The sequence below is a fragment of the Onychostruthus taczanowskii genome, unplaced genomic scaffold, assembly GCF_017590055.1.
Source record: "Onychostruthus taczanowskii isolate IOZ18803 unplaced genomic scaffold, ASM1759005v1 scaffold28, whole genome shotgun sequence".
Lineage (NCBI taxonomy): Eukaryota > Metazoa > Chordata > Aves > Passeriformes > Passeridae > Onychostruthus > Onychostruthus taczanowskii.
Window position 1 is genome coordinate 6,177,299 of NW_024500128.1, and position 21,175 is coordinate 6,198,473.

Here is a 21,175-nt window from a genome sequence, read left to right on the forward strand (position 1 = left end):
CCTTGTGATAACATAAGAGCATACTGTTGCATGGTTTGGATATTCTGCCACTGAAGATAGCTAGTTTTAATATTTTGTTTAAATAGGGGAGTAGTATGTGGCAACTAGACTTGGAAAATAATTATTTTTGAAATGATGTTTGGGTAAAAACACTTTAATACTTCTATTTCTTAGGCATTAAAAGTACGGCAAGCAGACATCACCCGAGAAACTGTACAGAAAAGTGTCTGTGTTCTCAGCCAGCTGGTAAGAATGTTTGTTTAACTCCCAAAACACTTTCAGGTAACCTTAACAATTGTTGTTCCATATTCTTATTGGAACATTTGACTTCAAACATCTGTCTTAGCCATTGCAGAGTAACAAAATATTGGAGTAAAATTGAATTGGAAGGCTATGGCATTTGAGTGAGCCGCCTTGATTTGTGGTATCTGCTTGTAACTGGAAAAGTGCCTGCCTGTTGTCATGGATGAGGATACTCTGATCCTTCTTAAATGCTACTAACTCAATTTCATGTGGTAGAATTGAGGAGTTTGGCTAGTATAATCATGGAATAGGTAGGGTTGGAAAGGGCCTCAAAGATCATCTATCATAGTAGTTGGAGAGAGTGGCTACCACCTTCAACTGTGAGGGAGGTTTTTTGATAGCTACACATACAGCACATTCCTGTTTTGAAGAGATATCTTTTATTTCTACTATTCATCGAAAGCTGCTGGTCACCAGGCAGGGAACAGAAATTCTTTTTGTGCTTAAAGCTGAAGGAAGAATTATTACTGGAGCTGTTAGTATTATGAACAGTGTTAAAGCAGGAAACTGCTTTTCCAGAAAGATGTTCAGTGATGGTATGGTACATGCAAATGGAAAGAAAATGAAATTATCATCATTTAAAATGAGTATGGGAGAAAGATGCTGGGAGTTAGCTACTGAGGACTGCTCATCCATGAACTCTGTGTAAATAAAGTGTCAGTATTGCAACATAAGCATGGAAGAAGATTAAAGTTCAAAATGAGTGACTAAATAGTTTTATTCACTTGCTTTTGTGTTTGTTTTTCTTCCAAGCCTTTGTATGGGTTACTTCAGGCAAAGCTGCAACTCATCACACATGCATATTTTGAAGAAAAAGACTTCTCACAAATTTCAATTCTAAAGGTAACTTTCCAGTAAAATACACACAGAACAGCTTTCAGTGTATGGTCGCAAACTTTAGTATTTTAATTTAATGCTCAGATATTCCTTTTGCATAAGTCATTCAGTTATTCAGCTCCTGTAATACTTTAACATGAACTAAATGTACTACCTTCATCTGACAGAGAGTCAGCTTTCTGATTGTTATGAGATACAAGTGTGGTTGTCAGCCTGTATCTCTGTTGATTCCATTAGTAAAACTTTGCTTTCTTTCTGGAGTAAGCCTTGAAATCCTTAAATAAGTGAATTTTATTTATTCTGGATTTTGTGCGACCGTATGCCATTAACACCTTATGGGGTTTTTTTTTTTGCCTTTATTCTAACTTCTACAGGAACTTTATGATCATATGAATAGTTCCTTGGGCAATACTTCATTAGAAGGGTCACAAGTTTATCTTGGTAAGTGATTTGTTTTGTACAAAGCAGCAGAGATGATGTTGCACTAAACAACACATGCCTCTCCTGAGCTAATTTCTTGATGTGCATTAACAGGTTAAGCACCCGAGGTTTGCATTTCTCTATTAATGGATTTAAATAAATGTAAAGTGTAGTGTTGCTTTCATAATAGGAGTCAGTTGCAGGTTGAAAACCATATTATTCCTTGACCTAACAGTCTGACTAGCAGCTGTTTATCTGCTTTTGGTAAACAATACCTTCTTAAGTTTTAGATTCAGCAACCCACACCATCAGTTTGTTCAAGTTTGCATCTACCTGTTATTTAGGATATCTCACCACCCAATTCTGACTCTTCCTTGTGCTTGCTGAATGCACAGTGTAGTATTTACCTCAGTGGCTCCCTAATGCTGTGTGGCAGCCAAGAGGTGTTAACTCAGAGCACAATTACTCATGTTATTCTTGTCTCTATTGTCAAAGAATTCTTACTCCCGCTAAAAAAAAAAAAAAAAAAAAAAAAAAAATTAAAAAAAAAGAATTTTTTATGAATTCTGCTATTGAAATAACCAGGTTCACATAGAATCCATACCCACGTGCTGAAGAATGGTGACAAGAAGTAAATTATTATTGCTATCAGCTGTTGAATTGTTAATAATTGCTCTCTTTTTGGTGTCTCAGGTCTGTCTCCTCGGGATCTTGTTCTCCATTTTAGACACAAGGTAGGTATTCCCTACTAAATATTTTAAGGACTGCGCTATTTAGAAATAGAAATATAATAGAAAAATAAAGATATCTAGACATAGCAGAGCTAGGAGTAAGAAGACTGTTTCCTAAGTACTGCTATTTCCAGCCTCCTGATTTTTCCCTGCAATTCCACCTGCATAACTTCAGTGAAAGCACATTCCAGACTAAGAAGTTTTGTTACTCTGAGTGATTCCTGGAGATTTCTAGGTTTGTGTGACATTTTTAGTCCTGTCCCAAAGTGCAAATGCTATCTCATTTGTTATCTTGTTTCTATTTCCTGTTTCTTGTTTGATGAATGTGATAAAAAGACTATTGCTAAAGTCTGTGCAGACACAACCTGGAAAATTTTTCCTGTGTTTTGTAAATTTTGTAGCTTCTGCCATCACAGAACCTGAGGCGACTTGGATCTGTCCTTCTTTTTCCTAATTTCTGTTGAAATTGAATATATGTGCTATAGCTAAAGTACAAATAGCATTTAGAATTTTTTATTAACTGAGATGCATCAAGGAAACAGCTTTGAGAATCTGAATTTCATGGTGTATTTGCACCTGCTCAGTAGATTTTTGGGGTAGAACTAATTTTTGTTTAACTTCAGATGTTTGCCAATCATGCCCCAGAAATATCTGTGTTTTTCCTTGAGTGTAGACAGTCTGGACAGCCACTTCTGATCTAGATGCCTAAAATTAGGTGAGGTGAATATTCCTCTTGGTATTTTGCTGGATTTTTTTCAGTAATTCTGTGGAGGAACTCTTATGTTTATGTAGTTTACTGTTGTGTAAAATGCTGGAATTGTGCAATGTGTTCTTTCTGCTAAGCTACGTATGATTCAAATTACACAGTTCTTTTTAGTGGAGGATTTGGTTTTTTGGTTTTTTTTTTATTTCATGCTATTTTTAAATCTGTGCTCAGGTGGAGAAAGGGTATTGGAACTTTGGTTTTCACTGGTCAGATGCATTTGGTCGTTTGATTATTATGCAGTGATTAACATAAAACCTTGAACAAGAGGTTATGCTTGCACATAATTTTTGAAAAATGGCACTGGTTCGCTCACCATTTTTTTCTTTTTGTGTTTTTTTCAGGTCTTGATCCTTTTTAAATTGATTCTTCTAGAGAAAAAGGTAACGTTATGTAAGCCGAGGCAGGTAGTTTAAATAGAAAACACTTAACGTATTTAAAACATAGCTGTTAAATATTTTTAATCTGTAAAATAGAAGCATCTGAAGTCATATCAACAACTTTATTTCAATATATAAATTGGGTTGTTAGGCTTAAAGAAACTGCTGTGTGTTGACCTATACATTTGCCTCCACTTCTATTCTGTCCACACTTTGTTTCTTTAATTGCTATCACAGCCAAAATGTGATGAAATGTGACCAGAGAGACGTAACCTACTGTAAAATAGAGGATAGGATACACATCATGCAGATAGGTACCTGTGTGGAGGAACTGATAGGAAAACCTAAAAAGGCACAGCTTTACAGAGATTTAGTAAGTAGAACTTCTGGTTCAGGCTTTAAATAGACAGACCAAAAGAAATGAGTGCTAGAAGTGTCCTTCAGACCTGAATTCCATGGACACCTGCAGGAGACAATGAAGAGAGCTGTATCCATTAGGTCAGGCTGAACTCAGATTATAAATTGGTAATAATTGCTGAATTCTAGGATCAGTGTTTGCTTTGGGCTGTCTTACTGCCTCAGAAGCAATGCTGTTTTAGTAATTTAAGTGTAATATGCAAAAAGTGAAAGTAGATGTGAAATCAAGACATCTGTTTTCTTCTGTGTTCATATTAATGCCCTGGAGCAAGAACTTAGAGTGGAATGACTGTATCAGCTGCCAGACATATTTATGCAGGGATTTTGTTTTGTTTTGGTTTAAAAATGTTATTTAAAGCTTTGTTTTAGTTTCCCAAATGCTACTTTTTCTTCAGTGTACCTGCTGTATTAAAACCTACTTTTTCAGTGTGCTGGGAAGGCGTGTTAGAATTTCCTGTTAGCTGCAGCTGGAAAGTCAGTAGGATTTAATCTATTAGTTATCAAAACAGTTGTGGAGGTGTTTATTTAAGTCCATGTCCGAGACCTAGATATCTTTCTTGGGGCAGTAAATATGCTATTCTGTTTTAAAATAGATGTAGCAACTTCTCCAAAGCTTTTGCGTTTATCACTTAATTCTGTAAGTCAGATACACCTTGACAGTTCTCTGTATTTATTGATGAGAATAAATGCAGTTTCTGCATTAAGGAGGCATATGCTGAAGATGACTCTATTAAAGGCTATGCAAATGGTACACTTGAGAAAATACAATTATGGCACGGTAGGGGTCACCAGATCAGTTCAGCATTTGGACACGTACAAAGAAAATACTTCACTGAGTTACAGTTCTTTTGTGAAACTGCTCAAACCACAAGACGCAAATGCGCAGGAAGAGAGGAGAGAGAGAGAGTTTCCCAAGTGTGTTCACATTACTCAAACATACAAAACTGTTTTGAAAGTAACTGAATGCTTGTGGAACAAACCTGCAGGTTGCTTTGTGTCTGGTTTTCCCTAAGCTCTGACAGGAAGACAACACTTGAAGTTTCAAAAGAAAGTTTTGGTTTTCAGGCACTGCCTGTTTTCTGGCAAACGTTATGGTTTCAGAATAACTGTGGGAATCTGTATGTTCAAAGACTTTAAATATAATATGCAAGAAGCCACTCGTAATGCCAATTTTCCTTGATCTGGAAAATGCCACGGACTAATTTCCTTTAATCTGTAGCAATTTGGTTGATGTTTTTCCACAGGCTAAAAGAATTTTTTTCACCTCTCAGTGGTTATTAGGCTGGAAGACTATTTCCAGATGGTGATTATTTCAATTTCTGCAGCCAGGACCACCCAGTTTGCTGATGTAAATGCTGTGGGCCGTGTAGTGGGGTTGGGAGGGGTAAGGAACTGTGCATCCTTATAGACAGAAAGATGGCAGAGGGACCTGAGGAAACAAATATACAAAACTATTTGCTTTAAGTAAGGGGTATACCCAAACAAAAACCTAGACTCGAATAGATTTCTTTAAAACAAGGTGCTTCTTTATAAGCTTAATTATTTCTGTGGGCTTAAAAATAAGCTTGGCTAAGAATGCATGGTGTCTGAGAATCTAAACCTGTGGGAGTATCATAGGGTTTCTGTTGCAGTTCATTGCTGTTATATAATGCATTTTTCATGCATACATTATAAAGCAACATCTTCAAAGTCAGACTTTTTTATTCCCATTGGAGTCAACCAAAACTCTTTCCACAGATGAGCTTCTTGTTCATCTCTTTGTGCTTTTTCAGTGGTTGTTGCAGTTTGAATTCACTTATCTTGCACAATTTTTTTGTAGCATGTCTAGGATAATATACAGAGTCTCTTTTCAGCTGTGGTACCATTAAATATCATTTGGCCTGTGTTAAGGCTGTGTAGGTCTTTCTTTGTCCCATCAGTTCACTAGCTTGGAGACTGGCAAACACTAGTGGGACATGAGCTATTATTCATCAGTCCCCTCTAAAGTGTCTTTCTTTCTTACAACAGAAGTCTCTTATTAAGACTAAGTCCACAAACTTGCACTTTTAATTACATCATACACCTATTAAACTGGACTGCACAGTCATAAAGTTAGGTCCTTCTGTATTCCTTTGTACTCTTGATTTCTCGTAATGCTCATGGATGGTGTTTTACTGGTATTGTGCTGATTAAGGATGTAAAAATGGCATTTTTAGACGAGTTTACTTTTGTAGGGATTTTTCGGTGTTGGGTTGTTATGGTTTGGTTTTGTTATTTGGGTTGGTTTTTTTTCTTTCCCCCACCTTTTTCCCTGAAGGCCTATTTGGAAGAAATTCCAGTAGTAATATTCAGTCTAGCTTCTTTTTCTTCTCTCATTGCTAGCCTTTGACACCCCCTTTCGAATTCCTAACTAATTTACTAATTCCAGCCTCTCTGATTTAATTGAGGAGATTCTGTTTTCTCGTGTTATGCCTTAAGTGCTTTACCAAAGTTAGTATCAGTCATGTCTTCTGTTTCCAAAAAATCTTCTTTGTTACATATGAATATTACTGTAATAAACACATGCAGCATTTGTCCTGTTTTTAGTTTATCTACATATCCTTAATATAACTTCTTAAAAGAAATGTTTTTGCATAGGTTTGTATCAGTGTTCTGGAATGGAGATTATTTGGCCTCTTTGATTTATAACAGGGAATTTAATGTGCTACAAATCAGCAAGAATTTATGCAGCATGCCAGGAACAACTTTTTTCTGTCAGTTCTTCAGTAACTGGATCAGTTTAAAAAAAAATCTTAAAAACCAGTGGAAAAACCTGAATAACTGAGAAGTGTGTTACAAACACATGTGTATATATATATATGAAACATATATTACAAATATTATATAAGGATTCTGTAGACATATCTAAATGTTTACTTTGAACTGTTGTAGGAAGTTCTGTTAGTAAGCAGACTTTCTAATATGACATCAAGGCAGTACCTTGAATAGTTTGCATGTGTCATTTGTCATGCATAAGTATAATGTTATTTTTCTCATTCCCTCCTCCCTAATTCCCCTTTTCTCTCTTGCATTCTTTTTTCCTCCCATTGCCCTCCCTTCTGCCACCAGGTGCTGTTTTATATTTCTCCTGTAAATAGATTGGTGGGAGCTCTGATGACTGTCTTGTCACTCTTTCCTGGTAAGAAAAGAAGTTTGAACTTCTTTTTGTATGTTTTCTGGTGATAACTGAGACAGGTTGTGCTGTCACTTGGAAATCAACTCGTATGATAATTAAGTTAGGTTGATATGTTGCCTGAAAAATGGGTGACTTGTGTGCATGTCCATGTACTATGCACACACCTCCTAACACTTAATACTTGCACGTCATGAGTTATTTCTTGTGCTTAATTGGAGCCACTGGATTTTCTGTATTTCCTGTCAGTAACATAGGTGGGGCCCCTGAATAAGTAACACATTCCTGTTGAGTTCCTTAAAGCCCCAAAATATAAACTTTTCCTTCCACATGTGCTCTTAAAAAACAAACAAACATAACCCCTAACCTTGCTAATCCTTACCTTCTAACTGGTCTTCTTAAAGCAAAATGTTAGGGCAGATTCTTTAGGAGAGGAAGTGTAAGGTTTGGCTATGGGTGTTTTAACACACCCCTTCCTCCCCAAAGTAGTGTTTTAAATGACATCATTTCCTCTATGTACACAAAAGCACTTTTCCCCCCCCCCACAGAAGTCACTTAAATTTTGATTGAGATGCTGATATTCATGTGTGCTGTTCTTTCCAGGTATGATTGAACATGGTCTTAGTGACTGCTCACAGTACAGACCGAGAAAGAGCATATCAGAGGATGCTGGCTTGCAGGAAAATCCACCACAGTTTGATGACTATGTTTCTGTGTCTGCTGCTGAGGCTGCAAATGCAAATTTAGGAATGGGAAAGGGAGACAGGAAGATGACAGGAGATAATTCACTGGGAGGTCAAAAAGCAAACGTGCCTTTCTCCCAGGCCGAGAAGACTTGCAGTGGAGCTCAGTCCTCCAACGGTACTGTGCAGCGCTTGAAAGTTCCTTCCCGTGCTTCTCCAGCATCCTCAGAAAGTGACTGGGAGACCCTGGATCCCAGCGTTTTGGAGGAGTCTAATTTGAAAGAAGGAGAACGCGAGAATGCAGCGTCAGAACAGGCGGGAGATGTTCGGAGCAAAGGCGTGAGCTCCGAAGGCCTTCCCATCACTGTGCAGCCCCAGGCAAACACGGGGCACACGGTGCTTGTTCAGGGACTGGTGTCTGGGTTGGAAGAGGACCAGTATGGGATGCCACTGGCTATTTTTACAAAGGTAAGCATATTCTTTGTGGTACCTGGTAACTCAGAAAGACTTCTTGTTTTCGGAAGTGGCTAATAATTTTTCTTACTGAACTCCAGGTGGACAGTAGGGTTCTCCAAAATATGTTAGTGTGGTTGCTCCTAGGCAGGTGGAAAGGCCTGAGAGGGCCTTGCACGCGTGTTTGCATCCCACTTTCATACTTTTACTTTAATACTATTTCCAATTTTTTTTCAATTTTACATGGTGGTAACCTGAATCTCCACTGTGGTTAATAAATTCCATGTAGCAGAAACTACAGTTTTCTTTTACTCTGATGAATTGGTGGTCTAGCCTATATAGGGCACTTCAGAAGCCTTTAGATATCTTAATCTAAACAAAGATTCCGAGAACTCTACCTTTGCTGACACCTAAGTCTGTTTCCCTCTCTTCATTTATATCTATATATGTATTTTTAAATGCATATGTGTATATATGCACAAAAAGTGTATATAAATACATATATACACACATAAAAATATATATAAGATGAAATTTTACCCTCCTGTCTCCTGTGTTATCCTGTGATGACTCTTTATGTTTGTCTGTGTCTTTCTCTGTGCACGGTACTGAGCTGCTGAATTTTAAGCTTGCACTGATACCTAACTGAACTCCAAGTATTCCAGAATCTCTAAGGACTCTGATAGACATAGTCAGATAACAAGGTCTGGTAAATAGGGCTGGTTAGTAGAGCTAGTTTCCCTTAAAACCCAGGTAAAATGCATCCCTTTTAAAGATACTGCTATCAATAAAAGAAGTTATATAGTACAATTAATTGTGTTGTTTTTAATGCAATAAACTCTTAAATGAACATTTGCCCATAGAAGATTCATATTTATTTCCTCAAGCTGCTGATGTTCAAAGTCGTTTTTCTTCATTTGCAGGGGTTTATTTGCATTTCTTTGCAGAATATTATATTTTATGATTGTGTTTAAGTTTCTCACTGTAACTTTCATTGGAAATAGTACACTGTGCAGGCCCAAATGTCATTGTCCTGTATTGCCTCATGTCACCATCAGAAATGCTGTTTCAGCAAAGATCTGCATTTGATATTTGTCCTTATGATCTGTCTAATGTGAACTATAGCCTCTAAGTTGCATTTAGTCTAGTTCTTTCAAAATACTAGATGGAAAGCAAGAATAAAATAATTGATAAGGGGACCTCCAAGTGCAAATTTTTGTGTGTTGCTATACTCATCAAATGGAAAAGAATTTTAAGGAAGCTGTCAGTTTCTACATGTTTGCCTTTTGTTCCACAAAGGCACTTTTCACTTGAGTTCAGCCAGTGTAATTAAAGCAGAAAGGGCTTTGCATGTCTGAATTAGGAGAAAAATCTGATTCAAAATCACAGTTTTAACCACTTACTGGAAAGTTTACATCTCATTTAGAGCTCTTAACACAGGGCTGTTTTATGCCATGCCATGGAAAGACTAATAAATCTGACAAATTTGAATGGGAGGAGGTTTTGCCAGGTGGCATAACACATTATCCAGGTACACCTGAGCATAAGGAAAAATAGCTTGTGGTACTTGTTTCTTTAGTACCAGTTCTGTAAGATCTAATAGTCATTTCATCTGCACTCTTTTAAAAAAGAATGGAACATGTTCATGAAATAAAAGTTGTTGTACTTACAAATGTGCATTTGTAAACTGACATTTGATACTTTAAATAGTGAAAGATTTCCCAGACTTTGCTACTTTAGTATGCAGTAATTAAACCTTCCTTTTCCTGCTTCTTAAGCTGTATTTTTTGAAAACTATCCATCTTAGGTTTGTGATTCCTTTCAAAGCACTTTTTTTCCTTTGATGCAGGCTGTTTGTTTTCAGCTAATAAGGGCTTGTCATCTCTAAGGCCATCCTTGTGTCTAATACAACAAAAGGGAGTAGTTATGCTCCTTTCTTCCATATGTTTCCAATTATCACGTACTGGGTGATAAAGTGTGTGTGCTCTTTGTTTCTGTCCAATATGCCATTAGCTGTAGTGAATAAATTTGCTTTGGGCTTTATGCAGTTGAACAGCTGGAATAAGATGTCAGAGGTATGCTGATCCTATGTTTAAAAAGAAATTTACCTACATCTGCCTCTCAGTAATCCCTCAATGACTAACTCAAAGCCTTTTTTCAAAATGTTTTTTTAGTTGGAGTGAAGGATACTAGATTAATTTACAACACTGGAGTGGCTAAAAAGCGCAGTGTATTACTTTCTGTCCTCTCCTTCTTAAAGCAGGCTTGCATATGCTTATCAAAAATTGATTGCTATCTCTGGTGTCTGGAAATCCCCACCCACAAAATGTGGATAGCTGTCTGTAGCTTTCCTGCATTATGTGCCTCACAACTACCAGAAGACCTCATGTGCACAACTGGAGAGATGAATCCTTATTTCCATTGGCTTCTTGTCTCTGAAGTGACCTGAGACCTCATTCTTGTTGCTTATTATTGCTCTTACGCTACTTATTCTGTTGCCTTACAAACACATTAAATTCTCGTCCTTTGCTTTGGATTTCAGTTTCAATCCTGAGACTGAAAGGCAACACAATCTCTTAAAAAATTTAATTCACATGGAATCTGGTGGCTTCGCTTCACAATGTCATATAGCAGAGCAACAGATGACTGTGGCTGAGACTCTAATAACCAAGGTTCATTCTGGGTGAAATATGCTGGCTTTTATTACAAAAACCTCTGAATCCAGGCACTTTTGTTGATGTTATTTCTCTGAATGTCTCTGTTGCTCCAGGGGTACCTCTGTTTGCCGTACATGGCGCTGCAGCAGCATCATCTCCTGTCGGATGTGACAGTCCGCGGCTTTGTGGCAGGAGCTACCAATATCCTGTTCCGTCAGCAGAAGCACCTGAGTGATGCAATTGTGGAAGTATGGATCTTTGCATTTGGGCTGGGGGGACAGATGGGGGAAGCTGAGGTTCTGTTTTAAATGTAGCTTTGCAGTTTCACATGCATGCCTGAATTTTGAATTCCCTCCGTAGGAAATAAATTCCCAGCTGCAGAAGTTTGTTGTATTTCTATGACTCGAGCAGACAGGATTAGATAGGCTGTGCAAAATTATTGTCCTTGTTTTTATATGTATCTGATATTTGAATTTGCAAGGCACTTGTTAATTTTTTTTTCTGTTGGTGATGCAATTTCATTTTTCGTATTGTGGGTTTTTTCATGGCCTTCTAGTGAGGTCTTCAAAAATAAGTGCTTGCAGATGAGAATCAAATGCAGGTACTGATTTGACTTCCATCTGATTAAATCAAGAGGGTAAAAACACAGTATCTAAAACATCCACTGTGTCACTTCTAGCAAATAGACACAGCTATAGAATCAGCATCTGGTAACCTAAGATGGTTCCATATAGGTAATCACCTTCATAAATAGAGGTGATAATCAAAGAGCACCATACTTCCCCTGCCAAACTTTCTGCCAAATCCTGTCAAATAAGCAGCTTTCACTGTGTGCCAGGGAAATGATCAAATTCTGGATAAATCAGAGCAGCATCTGACTTTCTGAGAACAGTTAGTTCATTGTTTCTTTGGCCATTTGTTTCCTCTTGGTATTTTAGAGGAATGAGGGTTAAGATTTAGGTAGCAATACGTAGTAGTATAAGTTTGTATAAGCAGTTTTATTTAGATAATTGTTTACTCTTGGAATTATTTCAAACAGATAGAAGATGCTCAGGTGCAAATCCACGATCCAGAACTCCGTAAGATCCTGAACCCAACAACTGCTGACCTGAGATTTTCAGATTACTTGGTGAAGCATGTAACTGAGAACAGAGATGATGTGTTCCTTGATGGCACTGGATGGGAAGGAGGAGATGAGTGGATCAGGGCTCAGTTCAGTGCTTATCTTCATGCACTGCTTGCTGCTGTGCTGCAACCAGGTAGAACAGATACATTGTCTAGGGATGGAGATGAGGGTGGACATGGCAAGCATTTGCTCTGTTGCTGCTGATGTGTGGTCTGTCAGTGGATCTCCCTCTGCCTAAAGTTTCATTTTAGGCTGCTTTTTCAGTTGTCTTTGGCTGTCCTTGTTATTTCTTGATGAGCTTGTTATTAATCCTTAATTCACAGTCTTACAGACACTTTCTTATTAGAATGTCTTCTCCGTGATTTAAGTAAGTTTTCCTCATAAGTAGAAGTACCTGAAACCTGTATCTGATGAGACAAATCTGAGTGTCTTCTAGACTGTGTTGCAACCTGAAGTTAATTTTGGGGAACTACTTGGATTCAAGGAGACATGAAGTTAAGCATCTGTCTTCAGGAAGTTTTGCTAGACTGTTCCAGCTCTTTTCCCTTCTTGCTATGGTCCAAATTAGAGATTCACATATGTGAAAAGTGTCATCTGCAGGCTTTATAAGCTTTTTTTTCCCGGAGCTCAAAATTATTTGCTTTACCTCAGAAGGAATTCTCTATGTCCCAACCTTTTGTGTGAATATAAATAAAAGAATCAGTGTTTTTTATTTGTGGAAAATGTTTAGTTTGCCCTGCAAACTAACTCACCCTGTTAACTTCATTCTCATAATGATTTTTCTCTATTCATACCAATTAAATTCAGATTTTGTTTTGTGGTCTGTATGAGAGAAATGGGATTGAGAACCTGATTTTAAAGTCTGGAAGATGCCAAGTTCTTGGTCTGACAAAATTAATATTTTAAGAGGATTAGCAGATAGATATGAAATATCAGGGTTTTCTGGGAACTCATACTACTTCACTGGCTGGCTGTTAAATTATTTCGTATACTCTTAAGTGTTTTAAAGGTATTGTTATGATAAGTTCATTCCACAGTATTTCCTACTGCATTTTTTGAATGGATTTGGGAGTTACTAAATTTGAATGAGTAATAACAGTACAGCAAAACCCAATATATCTGACCAAGACCAGTGTAAGTTGTTTTTGTTCGTGGTTTTGCTGTGTGGTCATTCTTTTCCCTTTCCTGTCATCCCCCAGAGAAAAAGTCAATTTGCATTATTTTTTTCCCTGTTGAGCTCTTGGAGCTTTTTAAATGAATTAAAATTAAGAAAAGTAATTTTTAGCTTTTTTTTTTCCCCTCTTGTCCTGGTACTGTATATTTTTGACACTTTAAAAATAAACCATTTTTTAAGTACCCATGTTTTAGTACTGGAGTTTTAATTGTTACGGACTTGATAAGAGCCTGGAAAATGAATTTTTTTCTTACAAGAAAAAAAGTAATTTGTCTTGTAATTATTAAATCTCTAATGAATTTCATCAAATTCTCTTTATTTTATTTTACCAGACAATGAAAAGATTTTGTCAGACTTTGGAACAGGATTTGTAACGGCCTGGAAAAATACCCACAACTACAGAGTATGGAATAGTAACAAGCATCCAGCTCTTGCAGAGGTAAATTCTAGGTAAGGAAACTTTGTAGTATTTACTCTAATTCTGGGCAGTAGTTTTATGAAGAAAAACACATCCAGAGTCAGAAGAAGTGAAAATATTTTTTTCACTTGAAATTATTCAAGTTGATTGTCAGCTGTCCCCAGCTACAGAAAGTTTGTCATTCCTCAGGAATTGTCCTCAGATGGTTCTGCTTTGTGTCAATTGCTTCCAGGTGTGCAGGGAGCAGCTGTGTCCAAGGTTGTCACTGGTGGGATAGAGGGGAGCTGGCTGTTCCGTGTGTATTTTCACTGAGAGATTTGGCAGTGCCAGGCTTGGTACCACTGTTGGCTGTGCATGTGTTCTGTTTAGTGTGGGTTATTTCTCTGCTGCAGGGAGTTTTGTTTGCTTTTACTTCGTCAGTTGCTGTAGTGTGAAAAAGATTTTTCCTTAGACCTACAAAGCTCTTTTGGTCTACTTAAGGGATGTTTTCTGTTTGCCATGTGCTGTTGGAAGGAGATGCTTTTGACTTAGTGTGGAGAGGTTGTTAATATCTCATCTGTAAATAGAAGTCACCTTTCAGATAGCTCATAAGAAATTTGTCATTGAATAGTCACTGCAACCCAGACTTCTGTGAAGTGATAGAGCAGTATATCTGCAAAAATATTTTTTCAACTTCCTTTTTTTTTTTTTGTAAGTCACAGAGGGAAATACAGCTAATAATTGCATGATACAGGTTCATAATGAAAAAGAAATTAATGTTTTCTTGGATTTTTCCTCCTCTTCTAGCCATCCATTCCAGGGACAGTACTCTGTATCAGATGTTAAGTTAAGGTTGTCACAGTAAGTACACAGTACTTTGATTCGTATTTTTTAGAAGGGTGGTCACAAAGCAATAATGCATAGCTGTTGCTGTAATGAACTCAACAAGATAAGGATTCAAATTGGCCAACTTCATGAAATGATACTCAAAAGTTCTGCTGCAAAACACCAGCAATCTAAAGATGAAATATTTGCCTGAAATAAATAATAGTTTTAAAAAAAAGGTAAATGTGATCTTTTGTGTTGGACTTCGCTTAATAAAGCCTTGATTTTTTGCATTGCAATTGTAAGGCTTTTGTACATCTACTTTTAATTTGTCAGCTAAAGCTGTTAAAACTTCCATCAGTGATTTGACTTTAGGTCTCATTATTAGGAGAAAAATTCTTTCTAATTAGCTGGTTTTTAATACAGTACTCTTCTAAAACTCATAGTTCACTGTATACATAGTGAGATGTGATTGAGTTCCTTCAATTTACAAGTTGCAAATGAGTTTTTGCATAGTCTTATTGTACCAGAGTTAGCTGAACTTTAAGTTGATCTCAACTGCTGCCTTTAAAATTCAAGCCTACAACTCAGTGGTGCTTGTTTTTTCCACAGCTGTTCAGCTCTAACTGAAGCCAGAATTCAGCCTGGGGTTTATGCACCAGGCAAAATGAATTTTTTTCTCACTTAGCTCTGCTGACCATAAAACAGCAGTCTCTCTTTCTTTTATTAATGGATGATCTCTCTACAAAGTCTGAATTTGAAAGCCCTGGAGGTACCTGTAACGTTGGCCTGTTTTTGTCCCCTTGTTTGAAAGGGGAGTTACTAACTCTTCTGGGTAGTGTAAAAGGACATCAGTGTAAAAGGACCAGTAGTTCTTAATGCACTTCTACTAATAAGTATTTTTACAACATTGCCTTTATTCTGCATGTGGGACTTTGATACCAGATCCTCATCAAAATTACTTGCCTTTGCAAACTGATCCTAGACTAGGTTTTGGTGTACTCTGTTTTTTTTTGCTTTTTCCGTCTACATTGAAGATTTTGAAAATGGGAAAAGAATGTGGCATGATGTGTTAAGTTTCACATTAATGGGTTTGCAAAGCCTGAAATGTGGACTTGAAAGTTACAATTTAAAACTAAATGAGATTATTTTCAAGTGATTGTATTTGTACAGTAGAACTGATTGCTTTTGTGCTTTTCTTTCCAAATGATGATCATGTCTGTCATTTTCTTGCATTTCTTTAACAAAACCATGAGTGTAAACTATTCTTGATCAAAAACTTAATCTTGGACAAAGATATAAAGTAAGCTTCACCTAGAAAAAAAGGACTGATCAGTTACACTTGCTGTTCTATTTAAAGGTTATGTATTAGGGCTAAGAATTCCCAAAACTACTGAAAATACTACTTTGTAATTTTGATCATAAATGCATTTTGGTAAACATTGAGGAAATTGATTGAATATTGGAATGGGCTGCTTAGGGAGGTAGTGGAGTCACTGTCCCTGGAGGTGTTTAAGGAAAGAGACTGGATGTGGCACTCAGTGCCATGGTCTGGTTGACAGGGTGGTGTTCAGTCCTGGGTTGGACTCCATGATCTCAAAGGTCTTTTCCAACCCGGTAGAGTCTGTGCAAGGTTTCAGGTGCGCTGTGTAAGAAAGAACCATTGGGTGTTTTGATTTCCTGTCCTGCTGGCAGCATCTTTTCATCCTCTGAGGAGCTTGCCTAACTGATCTTTGTGGATAAGATGAATGCAGGAGTTGGGCTTGACCACATATGGGAAACTATATATATATATGTATGCTATGTAAATCTGTGTGTCATGATACATACTTCAACTAGTTTATTTGCACCTGAGAGTAATAATAATTCAGTCAAGTAACAGTCTTCAGTATCTTTCTTGTTCAGTTCAGTGCAAAACAGTGAACGTGGAAAGAAGATTGGAAATGTGATGGTTTCTACCAGCCGGAATGTGGTACAAACTGGAAAAGCTGTAGGTAAGAAATCTATTTAAAATCAGTTTACATCTATCCTGGATCTTTTTTGAAGAAGCATCCTATTTTTCAGTTATATTGTGTTTTAGTCCAAGTGTATTTTATAACATGCACAAATCAGAGCAACATTTTGAAGGGTAGAGCTGCTGATGGAGGCTCCATATATTGTAACAGCAGAAAGAGAAGCAGCTAGATAAAGAAATTAGTGTACATACCTTTTCCAGTGTTGTCTGGAGGTGAATATGGGAAGAGAGATGTTCAGGTAAGAGATTCCATATAATCTGGTAAATACTTTGACCACCATCTGCATTGAGTTATTCTCAACTTTGATATCACTTTGACTGAAACTATCTAGAGCTGGTTGAGATCAGAAAAAGTCCTTGTGTCAGTTTCTGCAGATTTTGCAGCAGTCTGTAACTTTCTGGACAAGCAATTGTTGCACTTGAACGGGGGCATCATCGCATTGTCATCTTGCAGTGTGAGTTAATGGGAGTTCATCCAATAAGGGGTCTGATAGTTTTTTGGCAATAGCTGTGCCAAAAATTTTTTAACTTGTTCTTTTATTCTGTTGGAGTCTTTTCTTTTTGCTGTGGTGCACTCTGGTCAGGAGTACCTTTCAGCCCAAAGTCTACCAAGCCTTCCCAGGCAAAGGACACCATACGCCATTTCTGCTGAGCTGCTGTGTTCAAGTTCTTCGAATATTTTCTGGCACAGACTCTGTGCCAAATCCCAAGTTGGACAGCTAATTGGATAATTTTTTTTTAGTATATCTTTGTAGCAACTCAGTAAAGATAACACTTCGCTATTGATCTTTGTTTTGTATTGCAGGTCAGTCTGTTGGAGGAGCCTTCACAAGTGCAAAATCAGCAATGTCATCATGGTTTTCCACTTTCACACACTCAACCCAAAGCCTTGGGGACTAAATGCTGGTTTGGCAGAATGCTGCTGACTATTTCAGGTGCAATCTTTCTCTGAGCTGTAAAAAGACCGCTCCAAAATGTAGGAGTGGAGGTTACCTACCCAGGACCAAAATAAGATATATGTTGCTTGCAAGCAGATGTGGAATGTTATTATTCACTTTCCCTAGAAGTACAGAAGAATGGTGAGTGTCACCATACAGTGGGATGGCATTTGCAGTGTATTGGTTATATTTAAAATGACTACTTCTCTTCAAAACTGAGCCTTTATAAAGACATTAGCAAATGGGGCTTGTTGCAAGCCAAATGTGTTTGACTTTAGATTTGTACATTTTCTTGGATGTTGAAGATATTTATGTAAAGTAGTTCTATTTTTCAATCCAGATAGCCAAATGTTTGTGAATTCTTGTTAGAAATGAGCAGAATATAAATAATAATTCCTCTTTTAGGTTGGATTTGAGAGAATCTCTGCAACCCTTAAAGGGTGGAACTTTCACGCTTTTAGCTGCAAATTAAAATCAACAAGGTGCAGAGTAAGACTGTGGCTGACAAGAGGTTTTTTTTCCCTCTATTGCCTGTATCCATATAGAGTTGTTTGAATTAATCTATCTCTAGCTCTCTTTATGTCTTCAAATCTGTGTAACAGTTGCAAAATCAGTAGTTTTTTTCATGTTATGCAGTAGGCCTTCATACCTTTGTCTATGTTTTGTCTGAGTTTTTCCCCAGGACATGAATGGGATTCCAGTTGGAGATATCTCTTCAGGGAAAGAATTACAAAGCATTTCTCCCAAACTGGGATTGGATCATAGATAATTTTGTAAGTTAGGATGTCATTACAACATTAATGTAGTTGCATACATATGAATATGAAGTATTAAACCCACCCAAAGCTAGCACAGTAGCAAACTCTGTGTGGTGGTTTTTTTTTTTTGGTTTTTTTTTCCCAGTAAAGTTATGAGGACTCTTCCAAATGAAAATCAGCTATGGATTTTCTGTGTCGACTCAGGGAATGTGCTGTTTGGGTAATTGCTTTTTTCATAAGGAAAGAAACACTGGAATTGAGAGTAACTAAAACAGCTCAGTTAGTATCCTTGTGTGGAGAAATATAAGAGTTTATTTGAAAAGATGTGGCATAATGCTGTATTTCCTATGTAGCATGCATGTGGTGGTTTCTGTATGCAAGCGTATTGCACTTCCTACATTTCTTGATTCCAAGGGAAATTATTTCCTTTTTTCTTGCAATGTGTGTGCCTCTAGATGCCTTCTGACATCCCCACATGTTGCTCTCAACATTTTCTATATTACATTATCCAGTGTTCCAACTTTTCTGTACCAAAAGCCTCTTAGTTTATTGCCTCATCAGTATCTGTCAGCATTTTGCCATGTTCTTTTCTGTGGCCAAGATTTGTAGTCATGGTTATATTTCCTGTTCCTCAAATAAAATGCAGCAGCTGCACAAGAGATAAACAAGAAGGCTCAAATGTTTTTAGGAAATTATGTTTTAATTCCTTCTATGCATTTGTAAAGTTAATAGAAAAGCCACATTTGCATCACATTGTCACTGTCCAGCCAGCTTGGTTGTCAGTTTTTTTGCTTCAGTGATTTGAAAAGATGGGATCTGATTTAAAGCCTTCTTTAATTTTTTTCCCAGGACAGACTAGATAGAATGACTGTGGAAAACCTAAAGGCAAACAGCCAGTTTGAGTAGTTTGATTTGAGAAGGGCAAAAAAGGCCCCTAAAACTCTACTAATTTATTGCTTCTGACACTCAAGTAAGATGTATTTATCAAACTGCAGCTATTGCTCGTGGTCTCTGTGTGTCTTTGTATCTCTCCTCAAACTTCTGATGCTCTTTGCTGTTTTATTCCACAACTCTGTAATAGACATTTTTATCTTTTTAAAGACTAGATATTATTTATATGCAGTGAATTAAGACTAGAGTTGTTTACTCGTGGTGTGTCTAGAGCTTTCTGAATCAGCATGCAGATAAGAAAATAACCCAAAATAAACACTTGCTTTTGTGAAATGACTAACATATTATCTGCACTCTGGGATTTAAGTGGTCACAGTCCATGTTCTAATGAAGACTGAAGAAAGGTGCATAAAGGATTTAATCACCAGCAACTTAAAGCATACCTAGGTAGATTTAGGCTTAGGAGCTCACAATGGCGAGTTCCAGAAGCCAGGCAAGTGGTTGGTATTTACATGTAGAAGCAGGACCTGAAAGGATCCCTTTTCAATATCCTTGTCTTTGTTACCTCCACACCTGAGTTTTCTCTGTTGAATTCTCAAATCCTCTGAATTTATATTGCCAATTTATTAGCTCTCTGCATTCCCCTTATTCCCACAGGTTCCCTCGCTGGGCTAGGAGTATTAGAAAGCTGACCTTTGTTTGTTTTCTCATGGATTAATCTGAGGAAAGACAGAAGGAGGTGCCCTCACTGGCTGCTTGTTGCTTTGTACCACGATTCTGTTGTGATACTTGACAATTTTTCTCTTATGGGCAAGAAGACCAGACAGATCTTTCTCTGCAGCCTTTTTCTCACTGTCCCAGCTGTCTCTGTTGTGGAACCAAACATACAACCTGATTAAGAGTATTTTCATTTCCTTATAAATGACAGAATAAAAAACTTTTCAGTCTTTTTAAGAACTGACACCCTGCTAGCAAGTTGGACTTGGTTTTAAACTCAGATTTCAAGAGTGATTAAGACTCAATGAGTGGGTGGAGATGAAGTGATCTTCATAATTAGTTGTCTTCATTAACATCTACGTTTGCTCTCCAGCATTTGCTTAAGCTTACTTTTGGGCTGTAGGAAGGCATGCAGCCACTGAGGTTCATCTAAGCTCATGTAGTTCTCTTCTTAACTTAGTGCTTGTAACCTCTTTAGTTAAATCCAATGCAAATGCTAGTTATTTTCCTCTCCTCTGCTTTAATGTTTCCAGTGCAGGCATTACTAATTATTCAGAAAGATTTAGGCAGTCGACTTCCATTTCAAAAGCCCTGACATCTGTTTCTGCACTGTAAGGAACAAAGGGTCCTAAGTGAATTGGTGATAGTGCCTCTAATCAGTCAGCTGTGAAGGTATTGTTATGGCTCTGTCCTGATTTGATGTTGCAAAGGTATTTCTGGCTGTCAGCATGCAGCACACACTGACTTGCAGGTAACAGTAGCACACCTCTCAACTTTCTCTCATCACAGGAGACAAGCTCAGCTTTTCGTATGTGCCAGCATTTGAGGAACTGCCTGTTGAGCAGAGAAATGAGATGTAAGTCCCCCAAACCCCACAAGACTTAAGTGTTGCTGACCTTATGTTTCATTTGACTGAAGTGTTCAGCATCTTTCAACAGTCATTTTCATGTCATAACCTTAATTCCTGTACACATCTCACACCAGTTTCCCAAAATGCCACAATTTAATTAGAATTTTTAGGTCAGTGTTCTGGTACATTGCACTTGTTTGACTTTGTACTTCTGTTTTAAGCACCTTTGTAATTAAATGTAGTATTTTGCCTAAACAAGCTTCTCATTTCCATACAAATTATTACGAAGCAGATAAACTAATGTGGCGGTATTTAATTGTAAAAGTGAAGGTGTGAATGCAGTTTTTAAACATAGGAACTACTGCTTGATAATTGAACATACAAGTAATGTATTTGATTTTTCCTGTGCTGCTTGAAAAATAAAATACATCCAGCCTGTTTAAAGTTCCATCTGCTCAGAAAGCTGTATTGTTTTAATAAATTAATTCCACTAGAAGACACTTGCAGGCATCTGGTTTTGATATTGGTAGCTGCTTGTAATTCACTGGCAGTATTTTTGAAATTTGTCTTTTATTTAAACTGATTATGGATGCTGCTTTTTGCAAATTTAGGACAAATGGATCCTCTAGAGTGACTTGTTATTCCCTGTGAGGTGCTGCTTCTTGTGGATTGATTCAAGTCCTCAGGGGG

The 21,175-nt window shown here is 37.3% G+C and overlaps 1 protein-coding gene across 5 annotated transcripts in view; it reads left to right on the forward strand.

Moving 5' to 3' along the window:
- AVL9 (AVL9 cell migration associated) overlaps nucleotides 1-20,935 on the forward strand; it is a 41,039-nt gene extending 20,104 nt beyond the window's left edge. Inside the window, exons 4-17 of one of the 5 annotated variants that reach the window (XR_005952924.1) lie at nucleotides 175-246; nucleotides 1,057-1,146; nucleotides 1,515-1,581; nucleotides 2,254-2,294; nucleotides 3,399-3,437; nucleotides 6,939-7,008; nucleotides 7,606-8,153; nucleotides 10,909-11,043; nucleotides 11,835-12,054; nucleotides 13,428-13,545; nucleotides 14,300-14,353; nucleotides 16,223-16,311; nucleotides 17,137-18,306; nucleotides 19,576-20,935. Coding sequence is in view for 1 of the 5 variants with exons in the window: in XM_041407872.1 (XP_041263806.1) it covers nucleotides 175-246; nucleotides 1,057-1,146; nucleotides 1,515-1,581; nucleotides 2,254-2,294; nucleotides 3,399-3,437; nucleotides 6,939-7,008; nucleotides 7,606-8,153; nucleotides 10,909-11,043; nucleotides 11,835-12,054; nucleotides 13,428-13,545; nucleotides 14,300-14,353; nucleotides 16,223-16,311; nucleotides 17,137-17,231 (1,638 nt within the window). In the remaining 4 variants the exon portion in view is untranslated. Of the gene's footprint in view, nucleotides 1-174; nucleotides 247-1,056; nucleotides 1,147-1,514; nucleotides 1,582-2,253; nucleotides 2,295-3,398; nucleotides 3,438-6,938; nucleotides 7,009-7,605; nucleotides 8,154-10,908; nucleotides 11,044-11,834; nucleotides 12,055-13,427; nucleotides 13,546-14,299; nucleotides 14,354-16,206; nucleotides 16,312-17,136 lie in introns of all 5 variants that reach the window. The other 4 variants (XR_005952926.1, XR_005952925.1, XR_005952927.1 and 1 more) reach the window with 4 other exon arrangements.
- Nucleotides 20,936-21,175: the final 240 nt, after the last annotated feature.